This window comes from Macaca fascicularis, chromosome 7 (assembly GCF_037993035.2).
Source record: "Macaca fascicularis isolate 582-1 chromosome 7, T2T-MFA8v1.1".
In the NCBI taxonomy this organism is placed as follows: Eukaryota; Metazoa; Chordata; class Mammalia; order Primates; family Cercopithecidae; genus Macaca; species Macaca fascicularis.
This window is the reverse complement of record NC_088381.1, coordinates 87,955,422-87,971,846: the sequence shown is the minus strand read 5'-3', so window position 1 is coordinate 87,971,846 and position 16,425 is coordinate 87,955,422. Positions and strand designations below refer to the sequence as shown.

Sequence of the window (16,425 nt, the reverse complement as noted above, 5' to 3'; positions counted from 1 at the left end):
AGGACTTGGGACATTGTCATTGCCCACCAAGTGGTCAGTTTTGTTGGGAGATAAGACATACAAGGTGAAAAAAGGAACCAAAACATAGCCATGTAATATAATTAAGACCTGTGTGACCTGTGCAGTTATGGGAGGACATAGGGTAGAGAAGGGCAAGCATTCTTGTTTGAACAAGGAACCTGAGCAAAGATGCAGGGGAGAATGTTCCCTGTAAATTGCTGGGAATTATGGCAGCACAAAGTGCTTATGGGAGGCTAATAGTACATTGGGCTGGAGAGGTGAGTCCTAGAACCATGGCCTCTTTCTATCCTCTTTCCAACCATATCATCCCCTACCCCATGTAATCCCATTTTCTCAAGTCCATCAAAATCTTCTGTAACTTGGGGAATAGGTATGGGGTTTGGAGTGGGGGAGAAAATGTGGCCCTACTTGGATCATGAGGCCCCCACTTGAACGTGTGCTTGACTTGCAACATAGAGAGCCAAGGACTCATGGCCTTTGTGCCTTGGCCTTCTTTTTGGGTGGGGCCTGGAGTGGTGGGACTTGAAGGGTCAAGGGGATGGCCGGAGCCAACTTTCTCACCCACTGTCGCAGGAGGAGAAGTCTCTGGTGAGTGGCTGTGATGGAATCTCTGCTTGTTTGTTCCTCTCTGATGATACACTCTTTCTTACTGCCTTCGACGGACTCCTGGAGCTCTGGGACCTGCAGCATGGTTGTCGGTAGGGGGTCTTCCCCATTTGTCTTGGAGTGAGGGCCTTCTCCATTTGTTGGAAGCCCCAGGAGAAGGAAATGAGGAGGGAGCTGATGGCCAGGGGGCCCAGAGGACTGACTTCATCTTCCTGGGATAGGGTGCTGCAGACCAAGGCCCACCAGTACCAAATCACTGGCTGCTGCCTGAGCCCAGACCGCCGGCTGCTAGCCACCGTGTGCTTGGGAGGATGCCTAAAGGTAAGACTTGGGGACTGCAGTGGTCAGAGTGGCCCTGAGCCATGACTCACCCTCGTGAGGTTGTTCTCTCAGTGGGGCAGAGGCTGCTGACTGCTTGGCCAGAGAAGGCCTTCCCTGCTGAAGGCAGGGGAACTGGACAAGGTTGCTCCTGGAGGTCTGGGACTGAAAAGTTCAGGCATCTCTGTTCAGCATCCTGATTCCTCCTCTCTCTCCCTCAGCTGTGGGACACAGTCCGTGGGCAGCTGGCCTTCCAGCACACCTACCCCAAGCCCCTGAACTGTGTTGCCTTTCACCCAGAGGGGCAGGTAATAGCCACAGGCAGCTGGGCTGGCAGCATCAGCTTCTTCCAGGTGGATGGGCTCAAAGTCACCAAGGTAAGAAGGTCCAGTGTGGCTCTGGGGCGAAGCACAGGAGGACAGGAGTGGAGGGTGGCAGATGACAGACAGCAGCATACTGGGTGACTTTAGGATTGTGCTGAGAGCAGGTCTTCAAGTTTCCATTTCTACCTCCCTGTGTAGGACCTGGGGGCACCTGGAGCCTCTGTCCGTACCTTGGCCTTCAATGTGCCTGGTGGGGTTGTGGCTGTGGGCCGGCTGGACAGTATGGTGGAGCTGTGGGCCTGGAGAGAAGGGGCACGGCTGGCTGCCTTCCCTGCCCACCACGGCTTTGTTGCTGCTGCGCTTTTCCTGCATGCGGGTTGCCAGTTACTGACGGCTGGAGAGGATGGCAAGGTCAGCTTGCAGAGGGCTGGTGGTGGGTTGTGAGGAGGAGTAGCAAAGGCAAAGAATATCTGGGTGGGGGTGGGGGTCCTTTGTTGAGGAGGCTGTGGAGGAGCCTGGATGGCAGGAGCCACAGGGAGAGGGGTGCCACTGTGTGCAGGGGCAGCTCTCATGAGAGGAGTCTCTGGAAGGAGTACTTTAATGGGGGTGGCTGTAACTCAAAGCAGGGAGGAGGACCGGGTGGTGGAGGTGGTATCCTTAAGCCCTTTTCTTGGTTCCCAGGTTCAGGTATGGTCAGGGTCTCTGGGTCGGCCCCGTGGGGACCTGGGTTCCCTTCCTCTCTCTCCTGCCCTCTCCGTGGCACTCAGCCCAGATGGTGATCGGGTGGCTGTTGGGTATCGAGCAGATGGCATTAGGATCTACAAAATCTCTTCAGGTACTGACGGGGGAATGGGTGGGTTTTTGAGCCTTTAGAAAGAGCACAGCCCCTGCCCCCCAACCCTTCCCAAGTATCTTACTCCCTTGTTCTCTCTCATTCTCTAGGTTCCCAGGGGGCTCAGGGTCAGGCACTGGATGTGGCAGTATCCGCCCTGGCCTGGCTAAGCCCCAAGGTGTTGGTGAGTGGAGCAGAAGACGGGTCCTTGCAGGGCTGGGCACTCAAGGAACGCTCCCTTCAGTCCCTCTGGCTCCTGTCCAGATTCCAGAAGCCTGTGCTAGGACTGGCCACTTCCCAGGAGCTCTTGGCTTCTGCCTCAGGTACTACTGGACAGTGGGCAGGGTTAACAAATCACTGTTCTTTTTATTTTTATTTATTTTTATTTTTTTTAAGATAGAGCTTCACTCTTGTTGCCCAGGCTAGAGTGCAGTGGTGCTATCTCGGCTCACTGCAACTTCTGCCTCCTGGGTTCAAGCAATTCTCCCATCTCAGCCTCCCGAGTAGCTGGGTTTATAGCCATGCACCACCATGCCCAGCTAATTTTGTATTTTTAGTAAAGACGGAGTTTCATCTTGTTGGTCATGCTGGTCTTGAACTGCTGACCTTAGGTGATCCACCCACCTCGGCCTCCCAAAGTGCTGGGATTACAGGCATGAGCCGTCATGCCTGGCCCACAAATCACTGTTCCTTTTAAAGACACTAATACCTTTCTCCAAGTTGTATGTATATGTGTATGAAAATACACATGTGCGATTTTGTTTTACAACTTTTAAAGTGCTTTTGAATGCACTTATCTTGCATAATCTGTTTAGACTGTTTGTACTCGTTCCTTCACCCTCATTCTGGGACCTCTAAACTCCCAGTAATCCTTTGAGTTTCTGCCCCTTGGGAGAGTGTGCTGTGTAAAGGGATAGGTTTCCCTTAGAAGGAGAGAGAGAGAGATGTTGAGGTGAAAATGTAGAATGGCCTAGGCCCTCTCTACGTGGGAGAACTGGGCCTCACAGGTCGTGAGGTGGAAGTGACACTGGACACTTGAGAAGAGGAGGGGTCTGGAGCGGCTGCTGTGGGAGTACAGTTAGAGAAGCAGAGACAAGGAACCATGTTCCTGGCCTGAGCTGTGGAGCTGGAGCTGGGAGTGCCGGGCATTCCTGTCCTATGTACACACTTGCTGATGACGCTTGTCCAGGGCCTCTCCGCAGCCTTGTGACTCCCTGCATCTCTCCCATGGAGCTGTGCCTTGGGCGTCACCCTTAGCCCCCATGGCTGCTCCTGTCTTTGGCCTCCCAGGGCCTGTCTGGCTTCCTCTTTCAGGAAGCTGTTCCCTCTCTCTTTTTCCAATGCAGAGGATTTCACAGTGCGGCTGTGGCCAAGGCAGCTGCTGACGCTGCCGCACAAGGCAGAAGACTTTCCCGGTGGCACTGAGCTGCGGGGACATGAGGGCCCTGTGAGCTGCTGTAGTTTCAGCACTGATGGAGGCAGCCTGGCCACCGGGGGCCGGGATCGGGTGAGCTGCAGAAGGATGCAACCCTGGGGTCCCATAGCCCCTCTAGTTCCTAGATTTCTTAACAAGCCATTTCCCGTTGCTTCCTCCTGCTTTTTGTTTTGCCAAATCTAGTATAGATCTGTCTACCTGTGCTTCCTTGCGTCCCCTCTTTCCTTGAAATTTCTTGCCTGAAATGGCCCCAGAGTTCCCATCCCTCCTTTGGTCCTGATTGCTCCCTCTCCTTGGGGCCTATCCAGAGTCTCCTCTGCTGGGATGTGCGGACACCCAAAGCCCCTATTTTGATCCACTCCTTCCCCGCCTGTCACCGTGACTGGGTCACTGGCTGTGCCTGGACCAAAGATAACCTACTGGTGAGTAAAGGGCCAAGGGTGGCACAGAGCCCAGCTGGGTTCCTGGGGCAAGACAACACTCCCCACCTCATCCTTCTTCTGGCATCCATTAAGAATAGTAATAGCTAATATTTGTCAAACTTGATATGTGCCAACCATTGAAGTAAGCTCTTTTCATATATTGCTTCACTTAATCTTTACAACACCCTGTAAAGTAGATACTCCTTTTATCTCTATTTTACAGACAAGGAAATTGAACTCAGAACATTTCCAAGGTCAGTGATGAAGCTGAGCCAGCGAACTCTCTAATAAGAAAGCCCAGGGCCGGGCGCGGTGGCTCACACCTGTAATCCCAGCACTCTGGGAGGCTGAGGCGAGTGGATCACAGGGTCAGGAGTTCAAGACCAGCCGACCAACATGGAGAAACCCCGTCTCTACTAAAAATACAAAATTAGCCGGGCGTGGTGGTGCATGCCTGTAATCCCAGCTACTCAGGAGGCTGAGGCAGGAGAATCATTTGAACCCAGAAGGCACTCCAGCCTGGGCAACAAGAACGAAACTTCATCTCAAAATAATAATAATAATAATAATAATATGGACAATAGCTAATATTTATTATATGTTCACTGTGTGCCAGGCAGCATGCTAAGTCCTTTTTTTTTTTTTTTTTGAGGTAGAGTTTTGCTCTTGTCGCCCAGGCTGGAGTGCAGTGGCGCGATCTCTGCTCACTGTAATCTCCACCTCCCAGGTTCGAATGATTCTCCTGCCTCAGCCTCCTGAGTAGCTGAGGTTATAGGCGCCCACCACCACACCCAGCTAATTTTTTGTATTTTTAGTAGAGACGGGGTTTCCCCATGTTGGCCAGGCTGGTCTCGAACTCCTGACCTCAGGTGATCCATCTGCCTCGGCCTCCCAGAGTGCTGGGATTATAGGCGTGAGTCGTTTATGTAGATGCGCTCAGCCCCAAACCATGATATCAGATAGGTACATTATCATTATACTCATCAAATAGTTGAGAAACCCAAGGCTCAGAAAGAGAAACAGACCACAAAGCAGAAAGTAATGAGTGGCAGAGCTAGGATTTGAACCCAGGAGAACCCAGGCCCTTCATTACATGGCTTACTGCCTTCCACCCTACATTATAGACATACAAAAATGCTGGAGGGATGCTAATAATCCCACTCCTCTGACTTCTGACTCTGCAGATATCCTGCTCCAGTGATGGCTCTGTGGGGCTCTGGGACCCAGAGTCGGGACAGCGGCTTGGTCAGTTCCTGGGTCATCAGAGTGCTGTGAGCGCTGTGGCAGCTGTGGTGAGAAGGCAATGGAGATCCCACTGTGGAGGGTCTCTGGAAGGGCTAAGGGGGCTTTGAGAGACTGGGTGCATTGAGTATCTAATCCCAGAGGCAAAATGAGCATAAAGAATGAGATACTTGGAGATTAGGCAACACAGTGAGACCCCCCATCTCTATAAAAAATAAAAATAAAAATTAGCTGGGTACCATGGTGCATGCCTGTAGTTCTAGCTACTCAGGAGGCTGAGGAGAGAGATCACTTGAGCCCAGGAGTTCAAGGCTATAGTAAGCTGTGATCACCATTGCGCTCCAGACTCTAGTGTGACAGAGTGGGACCCTATCTTTAAAAAAAAAAAAAAAAAAAAAGGAGAAAAAGAAAATGAGATACTTGGGAGTGGATTATGGTATTGAGGCTAAGGGTTGGTGTAAAGGGAGATAGGAGAGCATGAAAACACAGCCTCTTGGTATCGTGAACTTGAGCCACCCAACCCCACTGTCCTGAGCCACCCAACCCCGCTGTTCCTGAGTTCTCCTCCCTCGTTGACATCTTCCATGCTCCTAATGCTCAACCCACACCTCTGTGGAGGGAGTTCTGTTTCCCATGTCCTGCTCAATATGACTCTGCTCTGATCTCGTGCTCTGGGGGCAGGAGGAGCACGTGGTGTCTGTGGGCCGGGATGGGACCTTGAAAGTGTGGGACCATCAAGGCGTGGAGCTGACCAGCATCCCTGCTCACTCAGGACCCATTAGCCACTGTGCAGCTGCCATGGAGCCCCATGCAGGTAACAAAACGTCAGCCACCTCCCCTTCCCTGCTGCTGCTGCTTTTCTGCCCTGCTCTGTCCCTTCTTCTGACTCAGTCTCTGTGTCTTATCAGCTGGACAGCCTGGGTCAGAGCTTCTGGTGGTGACCATCGGGCTAGATGGGGCCACACGGTTATGGCATCCACTCTTGGTGAGTTCCTGAAAGGACCAGGATCAAGGGAGGTGTGGAAAGTATGTGGAATAACCTTCTATTGTGCCCACTCCCATGAGCCCATCTCTATCCCTTGCTCCTAGGTGTCCCAAACCCACACCTTCCTGGGACACAGTGGCCCAGTCTGTGCTGCTGCTGTTTCAGAAACCTCAGGCCTCCTGCTGACTGCCTCTGAGGATGGTTCTGTACGGCTCTGGCAGGTTCCTAAGGAAGCAGGTGAGTGAGGTTTGGAGAGAGGGTGTGTTACTGGTACAAAAAAAGGTCGAGGGTGACCTGGTATCTCTTATCCCAGCAGTATCCCAGCTTCTAATGAAACATTTCCTTTCTTCTCCAGATGACACATGTATACCAAGGAGTTCTGCAGCCATCACTGCTATGGCTTGGGCACCAGATGGTTCCATGGCAGTATCTGGAAATCAAGCTGGGGAACTAATCTTGTGGCAGGAAGCCAAGGCTGTGGCCACAGCACAGGTGGGTCGATGTACCCTTGGTTCTTTGTGTGAATTCTACCCTGGCTGTGTATTACTGGGCATTAGAGGTTGCATATCTGCCTGGGAGGGAAACGATGGTGCAACCTGGCTCATCAGAAGCACTGAATTGAACTTGTGTGTACACCAGGCTCCAGGCCACATTGGTGCTCTGATCTGGTCCTCGGCACGCACCTTTTTTGTCCTCAGTGCTGATGAGAAAATCAGCGAGTGGCAAGTGAAACTGCGGAAGGGTTCAGCACCCGGAAATTTCAGGTGAAACAGGCTGATGGGTTAATGGGATAGAAACAGCAGTCTCCTCACTCCTGGCATTTTACTCAAATTACTGCACTTCTGCTTCGGAACTAGGTCAACTGGATGTTAGTTACTGAGTGGGACATTATTTTCTGCTTCTGCCCATGGCAATGTAAATGAGTAATTCTCAGGTGCCTACTTGATGCCAAGCTCTGGGCCAGGCAGTATGAACCAGTTACAGATGAAATTCATTCTTTAATTAAGGAAGCTCGACTGACTAGTGCTATAATGAAGATACATGTGCACACACACACACACACATGCGCACACACATATTCCTGGGGCTTCAAAATTTGAGAAATTGTGGGAAGGAGTTGTTGGTATTTAAGGTTGGACATTTACAGAATGAGTAGGAGTTTTCTGGACCAGTAAGAGAAGGGAACAGTGCCAGTGTTTCAGGAAGAAGGAACATGTACAGAAGATACGGAGATATTAGAGTGTATGTTCTCGGTATAGCCAGCTCCTCGGATTCCTGGTGGCAGTAAGGGAAATGAAATTGAAAAGATAAACTGGGTTCAGGCTATACAGGGCACAGTGCTAAGAATTTGAGTGGAATAATGATCTGGATTTTTTTATTAAGAGAACTCTGGTGGCAGTATGGAAGATGGATGGTAGTAGAGAGATACCAAAAGTAAGGAGATCACTTTACACCTGTAGCTATAGCCTAGGAAAGACATAATGTGGGCCTGATCTGGGCCGTGGAGACAAGAAGGGAGATACAGATTTAGGCATGTGTTGCATCTACAGGCCTTATTGATGAGTTGGAAGTAGAGAGGGAAGGAAAAGTCAAGAATGTTAGAGATTCCTAGTTTGAGAAAGTAATGGGATGGCACTGATGAATACTAATGTTAAAAAAAAAAACAGAAAGTGGAACAGGATTTTCAGGCAAGGTGATACATTTTGCTTTATACTTAATTCCTGAGGAATTCATGTGGGATTGAGGAGGCCAAGAGATGTTAACTAAAATAGGATCTTTCTCTGTCCATGTACTTTTTTGAGCTAGTCTTCACCTGAATCGAATTCTACAGGAGGACTTAGGGGTGCTGACAAGTCTGGGTTGGGCTCCTGATGGTCACTTTCTCATCTTGGCCAAAGCGGATTTGAAGTTACTTTGCATGAAGCCAGGGGACGCTCCTTCTGAAATCTGGTAAGATCAAAAATGCCATTTCCTCCCGAGCTGGGGAGAAAGGAAATGTGAGTTAGTGGTTATCCTGAGGTTGAGTCTAACTTAGAAGAAAACACTAGAGTCTTAAAGAGGGGTGTTCTTCTCTTTACCTCTCTGAAAATCCTGGGCTCAACCTATTCCCTTCTTACAAACCAGGAGCAGCTATACAGAAAATCCTATGATATTGTCCACCCACAAGGAGTATGGCGTATTTGTCCTGCAGCCCAAGGATCCTGGAGTTCTTTCTTTCTTGGTAAGTCCTATTTGAGTGTGTGTTAAAGCAAACATTCATCTAGGACCAGTGTTTTTACACCTTAGGGCCCATCATGGAGGATAGGGGAAGGGAAAGGCAGTTGGCTGCAAATCCTCCTATCCTCCTTCCACTGGAGTAGTTCTAATTTAGGACATTGTATATTGGGTTCCCATGTAAGATTTCATTGGTACAAGAAAGGACTCTACCATTTTAAAAAGCCGTAGGAAACCATAAACCTAGAAGTTTTCTCAATTGTATTTTTTCCCATGTCTCTCTTGTCTTGCCCCCACGAATATTAGCATCTCGAGGGCAAGGACTATGTCTTGTTTTTGTCATCATACTTATCAGTTACTTAATAGATGTTCAACACTTTTTGGATTGAGTGTGCCAAAGCTAGCTGTTCACTTCACATTGCAGGTTCCTGGGAGCCCCTTGTTACTGGGAAGGTTATTAAATCCTGATCTGCTACCTACTAAAGTTATCTACTAAAGCCTATTCATGACCCAGTGATTCCACTCCTAAATATATACCCAAGAGAAAGGAGTACATATGTTCCGCAAAGCCTGGTACAAGAATCTTCATGGTAGCTTTATTCATCATAACTAAATATTAATAAATAGAAAGGGGATAAATAATTTGTGGTATATTTGTACAATGGACTGCTATATGACAAAACAATTAATGTGATACTGCATGCTGATGAATGGAATAATACAGACATATCTTAGACATTATTCTGGGCAAAGGAAACCAGTTACAAAGGAGTACATGCTATATGATGTCACCTAAATGAAGTTCAAGAACAAGCAAGACTAATTTCAGTTGACAGACATTAGAATATTGTTAGCTTTTGTGGTGATGGTCTGGTATTGATGGGGAAGGGACATAAGGGCAATTTTCTGGGGTGATGGAAATGCTCTACATCTTGATCTATGGGGTAACTGCATGGATGGATGCACGTGTAAAAATACATCGTGATGTACATTTAAGATTTGTGCACTTAGCCAGGTGCAGTGACTCACAACTATAATCCCAGCACTTTGGGAGGCCAAGGCTGGTGGATAACCTGAGGCCAGGAGTTCGAGACCAGCCTGGCCCACATGGTGAAACCCCGTCTCTACTAAAAATACAAAAATCAGCTGGATGTGGTGGCACGAGCCTATAATCCCAGCTACTTGGGACGCTGAGGCAGGAGAATGGCTTGAACCCGGGAGGCGGAGATTGCAGTGAACCAAGATTGTGCCACTGCACTCCAGCCTGGGCAACAGAGCGACACTCCATCTCAAAAAAAAAAAAAAAAAAAAAAAAAGATTTGTGCACTTGATTGTATCTAAGTTATAGTTAAAAAAAAAAAAAATCCTGACCAGCCCAGAGCAGAAAACTGTTGCTTTGTCTGGTACAAGTTGACTCGTGTGGGTAGGCTAAACAAAATTACCTATCCTTTCACAGAGGCAAAAGGAATCAGGAGAGTTTGAAGAGAGGCTGAACTTCGATATAAACTTAGAGAATCCTAGTAGGACCCTAATATCGATAACTCAAGCCAAACCTGAATCTGGTGAGTGGTAACAGGAGGACCTGAGGAGCCAGGAGATGGCCCAGGGTGGATGGCAGATCCTTCAAGGCCCGAGACTTGGCTCTAATTCTGTCCTTAAAATGGCAGAGTCCTCATTTTTGTGTGCCAGCTCTGATGGGATGCTATGGAACCTGGCCAAATGCAGCCCAGAAGGAGAATGGGCCACAGGTAACATCTGGCAGAAAAGAGCAAACATTCCTGAAACCCAAACTCCAGGGGCAGACCCATCTACCTGCAGGGAATCTGACGCCAGCATGGATAGTGAGCCAACATCACAGCTAAAGACACGGCAGCGTAGAAAGGTGAGTTTGAAGGAAGGGTCAGAAATACTAGGGGAGGGCTGGGCGCGGTGGCTCACGCCTATAATCCCAGCACTATGGGAGGCCGAGGTGGGAGGATCACGAGGTCAGGAGATCAAGAGCATCCTGGCTAACACAGTGAAACCACATCTCTACTAAAAAATACAAAAAATTAGCTGGGCGTGGTGGTGGGCACTTGCAGTCCCAGTTACTTGGGAGGCTGAGGCAGGAGAATGGTGTGAACCTGGGAGGCGGAACTTGCAGTGAGCTGAGATCGCGCCACAGCACTCCAGCCTGGGCGACAGAGCGAGACTCCATCTGAAAAAAAAGAAAAAAAGAAAAAAGAAATACTAGGGGAGGAGGGCTCTAGTTCTGACACAGCTCACTGTGATGCTTCTCTGAGGAGGAGCCCCTGAGAACTCACCATCCTGCTCTCCCCTTTCCTCTTTGAGATTCACTCGGGCTCTGTCACAGCCCTCCATGTGCTACCTGAGTTGCTGGTGACAGCTTCAAAGGACAGAGATGTTAAGCTATGGGAGAGACCCAGTATGCAGCTGGTAAGTGTGTGTGTGTGTGTGTGAGAGGGTGTGTGCACACACCTATCCCAAAGGGATGTCACAAGACAGCAAACTTAGAGTAAGAAAGGGCAAAAGATCAAAATTCTGTTTTCTTCAATCACTTGCAATGTATGACTAACCTGTTTCTAAATAAAAGGCATTAATGTGAGAAAAAATAAGTTAGTAAGGAGGCCCTAGGCTTGTAGCCCTGATCTCCCCCATTTTTGTTCCCATTGTAGCTGGGCCTGTTCCGATGCGAAGGGTCAGTGAGCTGCCTGGAACCTTGGCTGGGCGCTAACTCCACCCTGCAGCTTGCCGTGGGAGATGTGCAGGGCAATGTGTACTTTCTGAACTGGGAATGAAGATGTGGGGAAAAATGATACCCCTTGTGCTAGAGATGCAAAGCCTGAAGACACTGGTAGCTTTTAATAATTATAAAATTAATAATTTCTTAACAATTATAAAAATGAAGTGTCAAAAAATCTCAAGTGTGGGCCTGTGTTCTCATGTGGATTTAGACAGGAGGATATTCTATGTATATGTATATGTACATTCTAATGTGTGTCTCTTCTAATTTAACATCAATCCTTACTAGAACCACAAGAAAGTGAATGAAATCTTTAGTAGGTACTTTGAAGCTAGGTTTTAGAATTCTTGCATCACTTGCGGACCCTAGGACCTTAGGAGGCCATTCTTGCCAGGAGGAGGAATGAGAGTGATGTTGGCCAACATTCAATTTGAACAGAGCATGGAGGACCTTTCAGTTCATCGAGAAAGAATGAGGGAGGGAGAATAAGTCAGTCACGCATCAAGGCATTTAGAAAGAGCTATGTTTCTAGGCCGGGCGCGGTGGCTCAAGCCTGTAATCCCAGTACTTTGGGAGGCCGAGGCGGGTGGATCACGAAGTCAGCAGATCGAGACCATCCTGGCTAACATGGTGAAACCCCGTCTCTACTAAAAATACAAAAAACTAGCCGGGCGTGGTGGCGGGCGCCTGTAGTCCCAGCTACTCGGAGGCTGAGGCAGGAGAATGGCGTAAACCCGGGAGGCGGAGCTTGCAGTGAGCCGAGATCGCGCCACTGCACTCTAGCCTGGGTGACACAGCGAGACTCCGTCTCAAAAAAAAAAAAAAAAAAAAAAGAAAGAGCTATGTTTCTGTCACAGAGACAACCCTTTTCTCAGAACTACCCAGACAAGGCCGGGCGTGGTGGCTCACGCTTGTAATCCTAGCACTTTGGGAAGCCAAGGTGGGCGGATCATGAGGTCAGGAGGTCAAGACCATGCTGGCTAACACGGTGAAACCCCAACTCTACTAAAAAATACAAAAAATTAGCCAGGCGTGGTGGCGGGCGCCTGTAGTCCCAGCTACTTGGAAGGCTGAGGCAGGAGAATGGCGTGAACCCAAGAGGCGGAGCTTACAGTGAGCCAATATCATGCCACTGCACTCCAGCCTGGGCGACAGAGCAAGATTCCATCTGGAAAAAAGAAAAAAAAAAAGAAAAAGAAACTACCCAGATGAGAGGTGAGGAGCCAAGCCATTGAAAGCGGAACAAACCTTCTGGTTTTCCCAACTTCTGACACGACTTTCAAACTTTAGTCAATATGGTAATTGACATTCTCAGAAGAGATCACACAAAAGTGTCTTACTCTCAAATTGAAATTCACAAAGATTAAAACGAATTGAGAGATGGCACAGTCATAGCCATGAACTCTGATTTTCTTAAGTAAAAAACTTTTTTTTTTTTTTTTTTGAGACAGTCTGGCTCTGTCACCCAGGCTGGAGTGCAGCGGCACGATCTCGGCTCAGTGCAACCTCTGTCTCCTGGGTCCAAGCGATTCTCCTGCCTCAGCCGCCCAAGTAGCTGGGATTACAGGTGCCCACCATCACGCCCAGCTAATTTTTGTATTTTAGTAGAGACGAAGTTTCACCATGTTGGCCAGGTGGGTCTCAAACTCCTGACCTCAGGTGATCTGCACACCTCAGCCTCCCAAAGTTCTGGGATTACAGGCATGAGCCATTATGCCTGGCCCATAAAAGAACTTTATTATATTCCTAAAATTCAGTCATATGAAAGAGTCTGTTGAGCAGGTTAGCCTTTGCTTAACTTTCCTCCTCCCTGTCACTCCAGCCTTGGCTGGGGTGTTTTATAGAATTTTCAGAGCGTGGAAGACAGACAACTGGAGCTTCCTCCTGCCCTTGGCCCATGCTTTTAGGAGAGCAAAAGGCAAAAGATTGAAACCAGTGACTTTAGTTTCCTCAGGCCCTTTCTTTCTAAGGGTTAAAGAAGAAGGAAATGTCTTCTGTAGCCAAGAATTCAAGGACTTGTAGAAGACAAGTGAAGGCTATTACAGGGATTTTGTCCTGGTTTGGTGGGTTTATCTCGGAGAAATACCACTACACTCTGGTCTAGAAATGAGTTTTGAAGACTTGGGGAGTAAAAGGGCACTGAGTTTTGCTCTCACTGAACCCTGATTCCAGGTTTTACATGGAGAAATCACCTGAGGGACTTTACTTTATTTCTATCCAATGCCCTGGTTTCCATCCTGACTAGAGGATGATGACATCAGCTGATAGGCCATGCTTCTGTCTTCTCTCATGTGCTTCATGCCAAGCCTCGAAATATACCTCTGGACCATCATTTCCACATCTACCTTGTGACTAGAAGTCCTAGTTATGGTATTTTGAAATTTACGATCCATAATCCTTGCCAGAAATCCTGCAGAGTACCATGGCATGGCATCATCCTGGTCATTGATTTCAATCTTTTGCCTTTTGCTCCCCTAAAAGCATGGGCCAATGGCAGGAGGAAGCTCTATTTGTCTGTCTTCCATGCTCTGAAAATTATATAAAAGCATCCCAGCTAAGGCTGGAGTGAAGGGGATGGGGAAAGTTAAGCAAAGGCTAACTTGCCCAATAGGCTCAATAGATTCAGTCTTGTTGGCCAGGTCCACTTGAAGGGTTTTTTTCTGTCTCATCTTGGAGACAGACAGTGAGGTCATGGTACAATTGTTATGAGTAAAGTCAAGAACAGATTCTAGGTAAAAGTAATTGTGTACCCAAAAGGAGTTGAAGTGAAAATCAATTTAGGTTTACATTTAACATCCTTCAAGTTCTTATCATTAAATGGAGTTTCAGCGTCTCCCAAAGCTGGATGAGTTTTGCAGTTATGACCACTGGATTGTGAGACCATAAGACATTTGAACAATCTTTTATTCTACCCATCTAGAAAAGCATCTTTTTCATATACCAAATTTTTACACATATATCCACATCTGATTTTGAAATCTAGAGCAGAAGTACTCGAAGTTTGGTTCATGGACTAGTGCCAGTTCACAAATTGTTAATGTTTCATAATGAGGTAAGTATAGAAGTTGAGAGTAACCATTTAGAAACTGTATAGGAATTTTAAAAGTAATATCTGACAAATTTAATAATAAAAATGGAGGCTTGTGTTTTGTGTGCTTTTTAATTTCATTTTCTTAATAATCCATTTTGATTATATTTTATGAAATATTGTTCCATGACAGGTAAGAAATTAAAACAGGCCAGGCATGGTGGCTCACGCCTGTAATCCCAGCACTTTGGGAGGCTGAGGCGGGTGGATCACCTGAGGTCTGGAGTTCCAGACAAGCCTGGCCAATATGGTGAAACCCCGTCTCTACTAAAAATACAAAAAATTAGCTGGGTGTGGTGGCGGGCGCCTATAATCCCAGCTACTTGGGAGGCTGAGGCAGGAGAATTGCTTGAACTCGGGGCGGTGGAGGTTGCAGTGAGCTGAGATCGCACCATTGCACTCCAGGCTGGGCAATAAGAGTGAAACTCGGTCAAAAAAAAAAAAAAAAAAAGAGAGAGGGAGAGAGGGAGGAAGGAAGGAAGGAAGAAAAAAGACAAAGGAACAATTAGTCCTTCCTCTCAGGTTTGAGAAGCACTTCTCTAGAGAGACTGGGTAACAGCAGCAAAAAGCATGGACTTGGAATAAGACTGAGTTCAAATCTCCATGCCTCCTTTTCCCCATTTGTACAACAGCCATAATAATGGAACTTACTTCATGGGAGTGTTTTAAGGACTAAATGAGTTAAGATGTAAAACATGGAACAGTGACACTTACGTGGTAAGTGTTCAGTAAGTGCTAACTTGACTGTTCTTTTTGTTATCTAGCAGTACAAGTATCACCTCATTATTCTTTCTCATAAATGTCTTATTTGTTAGTATATATTTAATCAATCAGAAAATCTGGACTGAATTTTTCAGTTTTCAAAAAAATGTGAAACTAGTATTCTTTCTAAGTTCAGGGGTACAAGTGCAGGTTTGTTATATAGGTAAACTTGTGTCATGGAGGTTTGTTATATGGTTTATTTCATCACCCAGGTATTAAGCCTAGTACCCATTGGTTGTTTTTCTTGATCTTCTCCCTCCTCTCACCCTCCAAATACCTAATCTTCTCATCCAGAACGATGGGTATGTTTCTTTGTCAGTTAAAATATCAAAGTTATGCTATCATAGCAACCCCAAAATTTCAACAACTTAAAACAGCAAAGATTTATTTCTAAATCATGCCACGTGGCCCATTAAGGGTCAGCGAGAAGCCCTGCTCTACTTTGCTCATACTTTGAGATCTGTGCTTCACGTGGCAAGTAACTCTTAAATCTTCTACATGGAAATAAAACACATCACTTCCACTCATATTTCATAAATACAAGCAAAGCAAGTCACATGGCCATACCTAATGTCAAGGGATAGGGAGGAAGTATCCTACGATGTGTCTGAAGAACCAGGAACCAATACACAGATGGCATCCCCAAAGAACATATCTGTGTTGGTGCTTTCCCACTAGAATGGCTCTTAATCCTTCTTTTTTAATAATGTAAGATTTAGGCCGGGCACAGTGGCTCACGCCTGTAATCCCAGCACTTTGGGAGGCCGAGGTGGGCAGACCACCTGAGATCAGGAATTCAAGACCAGCCTGGCCAGCGTGGTGAAACCCTGTCTCTATTAAAAATACAAAAATTAGCTGGGCATGGTGGCATGCACCTGTAATCCCAGCTACCCTGGAGGCTGAGGCAGGAGAATCGCTTGAACTCTGGAGGCGGAGATTGCAGTGAGCCGAGATCGCACCATTGCACTGCAGCCTCAGCAACAAGAGCAAAATTCTGTCTCAAAAAAATTAAAAGAAATGTAAGATTTACAGAAGAGTCGCAAAGATAGTACCAAGTGTTCCTCGATACCCTTCACCCAGCTTCTTCTAATGTTAACATCTTACATAACCATGCTACGTTTATCAAAACTAGGAAATTAACATTAATTAAATTACAACGAAGTTAATTAACAAATGTTAATTAAATTACAGTCAGGATTTGGATTTGCCCATTTTTTCCGCTAATGACTTTGTTTTGTTCCAGAAGCCAGTCCAGGATCCCACATTGCATTTAGTCATTGCGTTTTCTTAGTCTCCTCCAACTGTGACAGCTTTTCAGTCTTCAAAATCTTGACACTTTTAAAAAATAAATAAATTTATTTATTTATTCTTGAGACAGGGTCTCAGTCTGTTGCCCAAGCTGGAGTGTGGTGGTGCAATCACAGCTCACCGCAA

The 16,425-nt window shown here is 47.0% G+C and overlaps 1 protein-coding gene across 6 annotated transcripts in view; it reads left to right on the top strand.

The window, feature by feature from the left end:
* TEP1 (telomerase associated protein 1) overlaps positions 1-11,326 on the top strand; it is a 60,861-nt gene extending 49,535 nt beyond the window's left edge. For 3 of the 6 annotated variants that reach the window (XM_045396087.3, XM_005560675.5, XM_005560674.5), the window contains exons 36-55: positions 595-719; positions 849-948; positions 1,167-1,322; positions 1,467-1,679; positions 1,950-2,103; positions 2,211-2,423; positions 3,447-3,607; positions 3,844-3,957; positions 5,142-5,249; positions 5,881-6,013; positions 6,108-6,184; positions 6,289-6,421; positions 6,540-6,676; positions 6,824-6,948; positions 7,991-8,134; positions 8,309-8,405; positions 9,855-9,960; positions 10,066-10,280; positions 10,730-10,834; positions 11,074-11,326. In XM_045396087.3, coding sequence (XP_045252022.2) covers positions 595-719; positions 849-948; positions 1,167-1,322; positions 1,467-1,679; positions 1,950-2,103; positions 2,211-2,423; positions 3,447-3,607; positions 3,844-3,957; positions 5,142-5,249; positions 5,881-6,013; positions 6,108-6,184; positions 6,289-6,421; positions 6,540-6,676; positions 6,824-6,948; positions 7,991-8,134; positions 8,309-8,405; positions 9,855-9,960; positions 10,066-10,280; positions 10,730-10,834; positions 11,074-11,196 — 2,739 coding nt within the window. In that variant the 3' untranslated portion in view covers positions 11,197-11,326. Of the gene's footprint in view, positions 1-594; positions 720-774; positions 949-1,166; positions 1,323-1,466; positions 1,680-1,949; positions 2,104-2,210; positions 2,424-3,446; positions 3,608-3,843; positions 3,958-5,141; positions 5,250-5,880; positions 6,014-6,107; positions 6,185-6,288; positions 6,422-6,539; positions 6,677-6,823; positions 6,949-7,990; positions 8,135-8,308; positions 8,406-9,854; positions 9,961-10,065; positions 10,281-10,729; positions 10,835-11,073 lie in introns of those variants that run through there. The other 3 variants (XM_073996869.1, XM_065548564.2, XM_065548565.1) reach the window with 3 other exon arrangements.
* Positions 11,327-16,425: the final 5,099 nt, after the last annotated feature.